The sequence below is a fragment of the Poecilia formosa genome, unplaced genomic scaffold (genome assembly GCF_000485575.1).
Source record: "Poecilia formosa unplaced genomic scaffold, Poecilia_formosa-5.1.2 Scaffold250, whole genome shotgun sequence".
Lineage (NCBI taxonomy): Eukaryota > Metazoa > Chordata > Actinopteri > Cyprinodontiformes > Poeciliidae > Poecilia > Poecilia formosa.
In genome coordinates this window covers 519,071-530,790 of record NW_006800189.1, presented here as the reverse complement: position 1 = coordinate 530,790, position 11,720 = coordinate 519,071, and the positions used below count along the sequence as shown (strand labels likewise).

The 11,720-nt window shown below is 38.6% G+C and overlaps 2 protein-coding genes across 2 annotated transcripts in view; both read left to right on the top strand.

Annotated features, from left to right (window-relative positions):
- Positions 1 to 1,354: 1,354 nt before the first annotated feature.
- LOC103150309 (fucolectin-1-like) overlaps positions 1,355 to 11,720 on the top strand; it is a 13,633-nt gene continuing 3,267 nt past the window's right edge. Inside the window, exons 1-4 of the mRNA XM_007569873.2 lie at positions 1,355 to 1,459; positions 1,659 to 1,726; positions 2,606 to 2,903; positions 3,014 to 3,168. Coding sequence (XP_007569935.1) covers positions 1,663 to 1,726; positions 2,606 to 2,903; positions 3,014 to 3,168 — 517 coding nt within the window. The 5' untranslated portion in view covers positions 1,355 to 1,459; positions 1,659 to 1,662. The remainder of the gene's footprint in view (positions 1,460 to 1,658; positions 1,727 to 2,605; positions 2,904 to 3,013; positions 3,169 to 11,720) is intronic.
- On the top strand, positions 5,990 to 9,459 carry LOC107838405 (macrophage mannose receptor 1-like). The gene is made up of 4 exons (XM_016680641.1): positions 5,990 to 6,365; positions 7,014 to 7,358; positions 7,853 to 7,953; positions 8,771 to 9,459. The coding sequence occupies exons 1-4, from the start codon at positions 6,170 to 6,172 to the stop codon at positions 8,876 to 8,878; spliced, it is 750 nt and encodes a 249-aa protein (XP_016536127.1). The 5' UTR covers positions 5,990 to 6,169; the 3' UTR covers positions 8,879 to 9,459.

Below are 11,720 nucleotides of genomic sequence, written 5' to 3'. Positions count from 1 at the left end.
CAAAGAACTTTCATGTGACTCATTAACTGAATGTCCACAACATCTTTTAGATTGTCTTAATGCTAATTATTTTATTAGTCAGTTTTGCAAGGGTCAGTACAGCTTAAATCAGTAGCAGAAATAATCAAATAAGTAAAATCAATAATCTAGCCCAGTGTTTCTCAACCCTGGTCCTCACCGCCCTCCTGTCCTGCATGTAGGTGTTTCCCTTCTGCCACACACCTGAATTGCATCTCTGGGTGATTAACAGGCTTCTGCAGCACTTGATGGTCATGCAATCATTTGAATCAGCTGTTCTGGAATAGAGGCACATCTAAAACATGCAGTGTAGGGGGGCGGTGAGGACCAGGGTTGAGAAACACTGATCTAGCCTATCTTTCCCTAATGCTGACACTGTGAACTAAAAAAGGGAAACTTTGAGAGAGATGAACGGAGTTTGGCATTTTGAACCCCAGAACTGGCCTGATGATGAAGAAGGTGTTGCAGCAGCAGGAGGCTCCCAGTACAGGAAGAGTACTGAGTCAGAGCGGCAGATCTCGGGCCTCAGGGTGACTTCCTCATGCCCGTAGCGGTCCTCAGCTTCTTGTCTTGCAGCTCTGTAGCTCCTTTCTCCTCGTCTCACGATCTTTCTGGTCCTTGGAGATGCAGACGAGCTGGTCTCATGGAAGGAACACACCAGTTCTTCCTCTTTGCCTTTGTTCTTTGCCTTTGTCTTTATCTTCATCTTTGCCTTGGTCTTTGTCTTTGGGGTCCGAACCCAGCTGATGAGAGAAGTGCAATTGAAGCCACATGTTGCGGGGCTAACGGGAAGTGGGATGAGCTTGACTTTTCTCGACAGCACAGAAGGGAAAATGGGTGAACCTCATCACTACATTAATTTTGGGTCCTTTTAAATGTTACTTTTGTGTCATAAATGTATTTATAAAGAGTTTCTTTGATGAATAACATCTGCCATATTAGATAATATGTTAGCTTCTGAGGGGTTCCCACACTTTTCCATGTCATGACCCCCAAACGGCATTAGCTTCTGGCAGGGATCCATTTGCAAACCCAGGGATCCATTTGCAAACCCCATATTGTGACAATGATGCACAATATGTAAAAAAAACACTAAAAGTAATTTTTCCCCCTCGCTTTTATTTACTATTCAATAATTATTACATTCATGTAGTATAAATGCTGCCTAATACCTTTTGATTTTAATGAGGATGGTTAAAGTCAAAAACGGATTTCAGCCCCAAATGTGGTTCTTTGAACAAGAGAGGGCAGTAAATATTAACAAGCTACTTCTCTGCAAATGCAGTTTAACTTAAGGGAATAAAAGAGGAGTACCTAGACGGTGAGATGTGATTGGATGATAAGATTTTTATGTGAGGAAGAAAGTTTTGTGACAAACCAATTCAAACCATAAAGACCTTTCAGCTCCAGCGACAAAAAATCAGTCCTCCAAGAAATCAGGGTAAGATCTGAATTTCCAACATCTTTCATTCAATTTGATCATATTTCAAGTAACATCAAGTTAACAATTTAAATTTTAAATCCTGTAAGTAGGCTGAGAGTAAAAATAACCAGAATTTACCATAGCTACAGCTTAAAAACTGTACAGAAGTTTAGAAACTTTTGTTGGGTAATAAGTTCCTATTTTGTCTGTTTTGCAGAATCATGAAACACGTTGTCCTGTTTCACTTGCTGCTCCTGTTTGGAATGTATTCAGCCCAAAATTATCGTAAGTATAATTTAAAAATATTTATTAATCTGTTGAGACTGTAAACATAGGACAGCTGATTTTAAATAAGCTACTCTTATCCACAGATAAGAGTTAAATATTTAAGATTTAACATTTCATCTTATAGAGGCTGCTTCTTTTGTACCAGTCACTCTTTATCACAATTAATCTGTTGGTCCAAATCTATGAAATTATCTGTCTGTGTTTAGATCCTGAAAAGATTCACTGTTCCATTAAAAATTAGGATGAGAATTTGATTATTGGTGTTTTTTCCTGGCACATTATTCAAATCTTTAGCAAAGTTATTTGCTTGCTACAAATCCTTTCAATTCAGCTTATCTACATACAACATAAAATTCACCTCGAGTTATTTTAATGGACAAACAGGTAAAAGTTATCTACAATACATATAATCAAATAAAACTTAGTTACATATACAAATTCTGTACATGTAACTAAGGACCTGACAACAGACAAGGACAACAAGTGGACTAAAATACACGGAGGGTAATCAGGGAAACGAGCCACAGCAGGGAATGATCAAGGAGTGGACAGGACAACACAGAGACTCACAAGAACAAAAATCTAGAAATAAACACAGAAAACTCAAATCCTCACAGAAATCATTTTAATACAATGTAGACAAGTTGACTTTATCATGCCACCTAGAAATGTTTTTGACTATAGAAGGAATATATTATATTCCTTCTATAAGTATAAGGAATATAAGTGCAATTATCACTATTTAGTAAACATTATCAGCGTCCGACACATAATTAGTCTTTCAGTTACTAAATAAATTCTCTCAGAACTCAACAGAATAATTAACATAGAGATAAGAATAGGATTAAACTATTCTTCTTAACTTTTTCCCCCCAGAAAATGTGGCTTTACGTGGCAGAGCCACTCAATCTCAGCGCTACCAGGGAGCAGAATGGGGTGGTTTTGGAGCTGCTTCTAACGCCATTGATGGGAACAGAAATTCTGCCTTCCAAGACGGATCTTGCAGCCACACTGAAAGGCAGTCCAACCCCTGGTGGAGAGTGGACCTGCTGGACTCGTACGTCGTCACCCAGGTCATCGTCACCAACAGAGGAGACTGCTGTGAAGAGAGGATCAACGGAGCAGAGATTCACATCGGAAACTCTCTACAAGGCAATGGCATTGAAAACCAACTGTGAGTAATTATAATATTTCTGATTTCATATACTTATGTCACACCATGAAGTCTTTGAGAGCAACTCCAAGGAGATCCTAGATATGACTGACGCAGCTTTTCTCTTTCAGGGCTGCTACAATCTCCTCCATTCCAAGTGGGGCCTCTAAAGCAATAAATATTCCTAACCGCGTTGAGGGACGTTATGTCACTATTGTAATACCTGGATCAGAAAAGTATCTGACCCTCTGTGAAGTGGAGATCTATGGGTACCGCGCCCCAACAGGTGAGAAAGTTTAGGCTACATTTTGTTCTGTGGTTTAAAACTGAGGGTGATCATTGTTGAATGATTTTCACACAAAACCATAGATTTTTGTCTACAAATGAACATGACGCCGTCACAAAGTTTGTCTGCTGAACATCCCACATCCTAATCTCCTGACACATCCTAAAGATGCTCTGTTGGATTGAGATCAGGTGATCTCTTGGATTTACTTCTCGAAAAGCCAAAGTTTGGCAATAAAATATTTCATCACCATCCTAAAATAATGGCCTACGTCACTTTTTTTGGCAAAAAAACGACATTGGTCGTTGTAGGAAAGTGACGATTTCCTCCTACCGTTGTGTAATCAAAACTGTTGATTTGTGGAAGGGCAGATCTGTGCTCTCTTCTTGTTTACACCAAACTCTAACTCTAATCTGGTATTGCTGTACCAACCGTCTAGACCCCTCAGATCTTCTGGTTCTGGTCTGCTCTGCATCCCCAGAACCAAACAAGGAGAGGCAGCATTCAGTTTCTATGCACCACAGATTTGGAACAAACTTCCAGAAAACTGTAAAACGGCTGAAACACTGGGTGCCTGTCATGATCCGTTTCTCTTTGTATTTATTTTTAGGGGGTTTTGTGTTCAGTTCCTTCCTGTGAGTCTCTGTCTCTGCGTCTTCCCCATTGATTGTTCCCAGGTGTGTCTCGTTCCCTTGATTACCCTCTTTGTTTATTTAAACCCACCTGTTGTATTTGTCTCTTGTCGGGTCTTGCGTCTAATGTTGTCTGTTAGTTCGTCTGCCCGGACAGTAGTACTGTGAAGTCCTGTGTCGGCTTTTGCTCGTTTTTGTCACTCTTGTTAATTCAGTTGCTGCCGGTCCTGAGCCTCTGTGTTCCGCTTTGCTGTGCTGCCTGTAATTTGGACTGTTGAGCATTTGCATTAAATTCATTGTTTTCATCAACATCCTGAGTCTACCTGCATCTCTCCTCACCACCAACCACCACTTATGACAGTGCCTTTAAATCTCAACTTAAAACCCACCTGTTTAGAGTCGCTTATGGCTAAATTGCAGGTTTTGATGTGTTTAATGTTTTTATCTTTACTTTTCATCTAGTTATTAACTTATTTTTATTTCTCTTTCACACTGTAATGTTTTTATCTTTTTCAAAATGTCTCTCACTGTTTATTCAATGCCACATGCTGTTTTTATTTTAATTATGTAAAGCACTTTGAAATGCCTTGCTGCTGAAATGTGCTATACAAATAAAATTTGATTTGAACTCCTGCTGATTTTTTATCTTCCATGTTTTCCTTGAAGGACCCCTCAAAGGGTTCAGTCCCATCCAACTATCGNGAGGTTGAGGTTTACGGCTCCACGCTGGAATAAAGCCTGCAGTGGCAACAAATGGCTGTTTGTGTTGCAAACAAAACCCCGATGCTTCTGCTCAATAAAAGGCTTTCAAATGTACTTATGGTGTTGATTTTTTCCCCCTCATATGTGTCTAGTTTCTTAAACAAGTCGGATTGACAGCTACTGTTTTTCTGGTGATGACAATAAACTGAAACAGAAAAGCAAACCTGACCATTTTCTTCAGCAGCAAACCAACAAAAACAGAACCCTTTTTATATGACACAGGTAAAAGGGTTAAGAAACCTCCCTAGAAATAAAAGAATATAAAGTTGCAGTAGATTAATCTCACTGAAATTATAAAAAACTCAAACTTTTAAATTAACTTTTAAAAACATTTTAAATGAGTTAATTGCAAAGTCTGTCATTAATGAATCCTAATAACCTTTTAATCAAAAATGTAACAAATTAAACATTTGTGGACATTAGCTTTGGGGACATTTGTGCTGCTGCAACATGTGTTGCACTGAGATCCTATTTTAGGCCTTAATTGCTCAGGCTGCCTCCTTCATCCCATCAGATCAGCATTTCAAGCAAAAATTAATACCAGGTGAGCAAAGAGAAGCGGCTTTGTCTTCTTGATTTCCATCGATGGCTGGCATGAAGTGTTTGGTATGCATTTTCACCAGACATAATCTTCCTGTATCTTTCATTTTATTGAGTTTTTGCTACCACACATTTAGTTAAATAAATACACAAACCAACACAAAGGAGCATACTGTTTGGAAAGAAGAAAACTGGGTTCCCACATTTTTTGAGAAAAAAAATCAACTTTATTTAGACTGAGTTCAATAATTATGTATTCAACATTTTCGCAACTTACCACTTTTTGCATCACTTGTCATCAGCCTGAAGTTCTCATATAAACCAACCAAGTGAGCCATAATACAGAAGATCTATTGTCCATGCAGTCAGAAAACCATGACTAACACACATCACCTAAAGTTTTACTTTCTAATTTGCCAGGTTAATTTTCATACTGTTTTACATACAGAGGAAGGAGAATCAGAATAGCAAACCTCCCTAATAAACTTAGACTGTTGCAACAAACATATAGCCTCAGGTCACTCTTTGGAAACCACCAGTAATACTCAAAACTGTGCAGAAGTGAGTTATTATTGCTAAAAGTATTTTAGGTTTAGCCAAACTCAGAAGACTTCACATCAGGTATGTCTCTTTCACCTTTATTATAAACTTTAATATTGCTTTAAATCTTATAACTTCTTTGTTTGCACCTTTATAGGAAAACATCTATGTTTTCTGTGAAAGTCATGACGATTATGGAAAACATTATCATTATTATGATATTGCAGCTTACAGGTGAGTTTCTGTTTTAAGCAACCTTCTCTAAAACAAAACTACAATCATCCAATTTACTTTTCATGTGTTTTTATATCTTATCAACAAAAAGAAAGAAAAGTTTCTTTCTGGCTTTGCAGGCCTGTGTTCTCGTTGTCTCTGTGTGCAACAACACCAGTACGCCTTTTATGACGCTCCAAAAACCTGGACCGAGGCGCAGAGCTACTGCAGAGGGACATGCATTGACCTGGCCAACATGGAAGACATGAAGGAGATGGACATGGTTCTGAAAGCAGTTGGAGACGACTACAGTGATGCTGTGTGGTTTGGGCTGCAGACAGGCAGCACGAGAACATGGCACTGGTCTCTTGCAGACAAAGATTTCTACGAGGAGGGAGAAGACGATTATCTCAAATGGGGCTCAAAGAGTGGCTACAACTGTGGCGTTTACGACAACGGAGAACTACATCTGTGGCTGCACAGACTACAGGCATTCAGTCTGCTTTGACAGTAAGTGGCATTTTCCATCGGTCAATCAGAGGAGTAACTGTCAGGATGTGCCCCCACAGTGTGACATGTTCAAATTCATTTGAATTTTGAAATTACAGTTTGTGCCAGCTTAGGTCAAGATGCTTTACTCCTATCTGGCTTTTCAGGCAGCAGCAGGACACTTCAGCGCATTTCTTTTCTCAGAGCTCCTTCAACAAACCCATTTTTGCTAAAATTAGACAAATAACAGTTCCAGTAAGTGTTAAGAAGTTTCTCTTCTGATACCAAATGTGACAAAACCTTTGTGTCTTTCTAAAATTACAAGTACATCTCTATCAATTAGAATACATTTTCATTGGCTGTTAGTCATAATCACCATAACCAAAAATAACAGAAGTTTCTGATTTAATTATATGCACCGGTAGCCAAAAATAGATTTCTTGAAACCTTTAAAAAGGAGGTTTAATTTATTATTAACTGAAATGTTTGTTAAATATTATTTTCATTTTAAGTTTATTTGTTAAAAAAGTGAAGTTTATTTATAGCAGATATTTTATAAAAATATAAAACAACCTGAGAAAAATAAACATTTAACTGATCTGGTGAGACTTTGATTTGCCTGGAGCCATTCCCCAAACCTGGTTTAAACTGTAAAACTTTACTTTTTAGGGACAAAACATGGAGTGGATCAGTACATCCTCTATCCAGAGCGAAAGAGTTGGACCGCTGCTCGGGATTTCTGCAGGAAAACCTACACAGACCTGGTCAGCTTGAGGAATGATGCAGAATACCAGACGGTCCAGGACCTAGTTAATGGAACGGCTTTGCATGTTGGGCTGTTCAGGGACTCCTGGGTGTGGTCAGACATGACAGACTCTTCGTTCAGGTACTGGCAGGAAAAGCAGGGGGGTTACACCTCAAGTTTAGAGTACTGCGCTGCTCTTTTGAAGACGGAATCTGGCAAATGGGGAGACAGGAACTGCACAGAAGCACATCCGTTCGTCTGCAAATGCAGTAAGTAACAAGTACAACCAAAGTAAAATGATAATATAAGCTACCATCAAAAATAAGCCACACATTTTGGTATTTCCTTTAGCCTTGATTAAGACACACATTCTTCTGGCATCGCAGTGTCACATTTAAAGCTCTTCCAAACACTTATCAACCTAATAAATCCTGAAATTTTTACTTCAAGTTACGCCAGTGTCATGTGGGAAGAAGAAATTTAACTGACGGACTAATATAGTCATTCTGTAAACTTTGGATCATACAGATAGGCATGATAATTACATCACTTCATGTGCATTTTATTTTCTGTCTAGCCTCACCGATTAGCAGTTTTCTTCAGTTTACACAGCAGTTTAACACCAGTCCCTTGGAATGTGGTATCAGTCCTACTTAACAAAGCTGTCATTTTTCTGTTTTGATGTCACCAAACTTCTCACCATCTCAGTGAAGAAGCAGTCCAAAGCAAAGAAGAATAATTTGTTTATTTTTGTCCGTAACAGAAACCAGGAAAGTGCAGATCATAAAACTGAGAATCAGTCAACAAAAGGAATCAATGTTGGATCTAAATGAGCCTGCAGTGCAAAATAGCATCTTGGAGCAAGTAAGTCTTTTAGTTCAGTTTACTTTGCAAACTAATGATGGGCGACATGTGTGACTGAACAAAGTGATCAAGATACATTTTTATTTATTTATTTATCCTCTTTTTACTAGCGAGGACCAACTGGACCGAGGGTAGATCAGATCAGGGTGAGCAGGATTTGGAAAAGGTCTTAAGACGCCACCCAAATGCTAGTCAAAATTTGGGTGGCGTTTTGTATAATGCCTATTCAAGATTGCAGAAATTAAGAACTTTATCAGGTCATGAAGGAAACCTTGATGAGATTAATTTCTGTATTAAATTTAATTGAGACGGTTTCTCTACTTCAAAATCTTAAACATCCAAACCGGTCACATCTGAATTGAATAATTCTGCGCTGAAAAAAGCTTCTTTAAAACACAATTTAAGATTTTGGTGACTAGTTTGATCCAAAGACTGGCAGAACCGGTGGCAAAAAGGAGAGTTTTTAATAAAGATAGATGTGAACTCATAGAGCTCAGCTGTCACAACGGGAATGAGACTTAAAACCTGCAGAAGAGAAAAATTAAAAACATTGAAGTTATACACTGAGGAAAGGGTGGAAAGAGTCAAAGAAACCAGATAAATTTGCAACTTTCAAGTGAGAAAAAAGATAAAAATCAGGAAGCTGAAGATAAAAAGCCTTGAAATAGTAAAGCTAGAAAAAATTAAGTTAAAAGCAGTATTGGGTCATGTGGGTTAAAAGTCAAAGACAGCACTTCAAAGCATCCCAATAAAAAAGCACCAATAAAAGTAACATTTTATAATTTCAAACAATAATGTAAATATGTTCTTTTCCCAGATGAAGCTGAAAATGAGCGAAAACATATCAGAAGTTAACAACCTGCAATGGAGGAGCAGCTGGGATGGCAAAGTTTTCATCAAGCAGCCTGCTGTAAACGGCCCATAATAAGAAATGGTGCATCTTCATGAAGAGAAATAGAACATTCTGACAGCAGTCTAAATGTGTGGGGTGAATACTTTTAATAGATGTGTTTCTCAATAATACATTATCTTGTGTTTAATGATGCCCAAATGAACCGTCATAAAGCAGCAATGAGGCTTTCCAGTCCATTGCTTTCCCCAAAGGTTCATTACTCATTCATTGCTCACTAGCGACATCTGCTGCTGCCCTAAAACTCTTACAGCCTCAAATAAATTATTCTTCTAAATATTAGAATATAACAGTGTTGTTATAAAGTTTTTGACAAACCCATGTTCAGTAATTAACTCTTATCTTTTGTTAGTTGTACCCAAAGTAATAAAGCCAATACGGTATGTTGACTGGCAGTTGTGGTTTTGCTTTGTGATGGACTGAAATTTAAACAAAAATATGTTGTGTTTTTAGTGAGTTGGGAATGCAGTGCTTATCTGAGCAGACAAATCAGACTTTGTGCTTGTGACTTGCTTCCTGAAAAACTAGAAATCCTCTGTAAAAAAGAATAAAAATGTACCTGTATGTACTTCAGTCCTTTCTGTCATGGATGAAGGGCTCTGCATGATTGGGCCAACCGGCCAAAATGGTTCTCATTGTCACAGTTGGGTTATTTTTCTTATCAAAACCTGCCTGACAAACTTTTTGCCTCCATCTCCATGCAAAACTGTTGTGTGATTGGTCCCCATTTCATGTTTGTTTATGTGGAAACAACCCCAACTACTCAATAATAGAAGTGATTTTTAGCCAAGGAGTAGCATGAATAGCATTGAAGAGCAGTTATCTGAGGCTGTGAGGAAGTGCATACATGCTAAAACAATGAACTCCCCCTGCTCAGTTCTGGTCTGACATCTGATCTATGTTCACTGTTCTTTTTTTTTAACTTGTGAAAACTTGGAACAAGAATTGAGATGTTGCAGTTTGTCAATTATTATTTCCTCCTCCAATGTTCTGAACTTATAGTCGTTCTTCTCTCCCTGGCCTGATCGCTGTGTCGCTGTGTCTTGATGTTGAAGGGTTTGTGCGAAAACGATGTGACCGTATATCGACTTTTCAACATGTCGGTGATCCTGTGTGTCACTGGGGGCCGGTGACACACAGGATCACCAGCCCCCAGATCAATGAGGAACTGGAAGAGACTCTGTGAACCAGACCTCCCAACACAGCACCGCTGCCAGTGAAGGCCAAAATCAAAAGCCAGTCACCAGGAGCAAGGTGTCTGCTCAGGTCCCTGGCACCAGGGCTGCCCAGCTCTTAGCAGGAAAGAGAACCCAACTGTAACTCTAAGAAGAGATGATTCAGTACCATCCTGCCTGCTGAACTGGCCCCAGGGAGATCAGTACAAAGGCACACACCAGAGTCCAGTTTAATCCTCACAGCTGGTAAAACATCCCTAAGAGCAAAAGGCCTCTAGTAGGGAACCCATCACACCAGGACATGGTCCAAGTCTCCACCCAAACGATACCACACCAATGACAGCTTTACCCTTCATGGTAAAGAAGGCTCTTTCTTGTGACACTGCCAGAGTCCGCTAGATCATCCCCACCTCTTCAGTTCCCAATGAACTGAGAGGCAGGAACAGAAGAGGGCCAATCCTCATCACCTGCCCCTGGATACTCCCATTCTTATCCATTCTGTTAACATGAAATGTTGCTATAAATGCAGGTCTATAAGAGCATCGACGATTGAACAGTTTACTTCACACGTCACAGAAGTCCTTTACGGCTTTAATGCTGTAGAACACATCCTGAATGGACCAAGAAGGGTGAAAGGATTCCTGGGGGGAGACCTCCAGTCCAAGACCCCTCTGTTGTCTTTTGGTACGATGTTGCATTTGTTAGAGACGACGTGATGAACACATTGACTTGAATCCCTTTCTGGTTCCCAAACTGTCTTCCATTGAGTGCATTAAACTTTGGTGACTATTTGAGTCCAAGGTTTAGAGATGAGCGTTTGTCAATATGTTGTTGAAACTGAGTTTGCTGTGTGATGTAATGGCTTGAATTTCCTATTTTAAAAGACAATAACCAAATATATGTCTTAATCATGACATTTCTAAATATATATCCACTAAAACAGAGTGAGCTCTAAAGGGTAACGGCAAAGAGGACAAAGATAAGGTACAGACAAAAAACTAATTTCTGTTCCAAACTGGATTTGTTGAACTGAAAGGGAGTTAAACATTGACAAGCTATATTTGGTACTCTGCAAAATCCTTGAATTTTCAAGTACAAAAGAGGAGTACACTACATTTTGAAATGTGATTGGACAGTTAAACAGATATTTACATGAGAAAAAGCGTTTTGTGACTGATCAAGTCCTTGAGCTCCTTCCACAAAACGTCTGACTCTTATGAAATCAAGGTAAGATCTGAAACATATTTAATTAAAATTTCTGCTCTGAAATTACATTTCAAATAACGTACTCTTTACAATTACACTGTCAAATGCTCAAAGTATGCTTGAGTAAAAATAACAAGCCTTTTTCTAAACTGAATATCTGTTAAGGAATTTAGATTTAGGTTGGATAATAATTTTCTACTATGGATGTTTCATACAGAATCATGAGACAAATTATCCTGTTTCATTTGCTGCTCTTCTTTCCGATGTATTCAACACAAAATTATAGTAAGTATCTAAAATATTTACTAATCTATGAGAATATAACAATTGGTGTGACAGATCATTTAAAGGGTGTCAATACATTTTGCTTAATATTTCTCACTGCTTATCTTTTTTAATCTTTTTCAAAATGTCTTTCTCTTTCTCACTGTTTTGACTAAAGTCCGAGAGGTTAGAGTCCTAGTCAAACGGCGTTT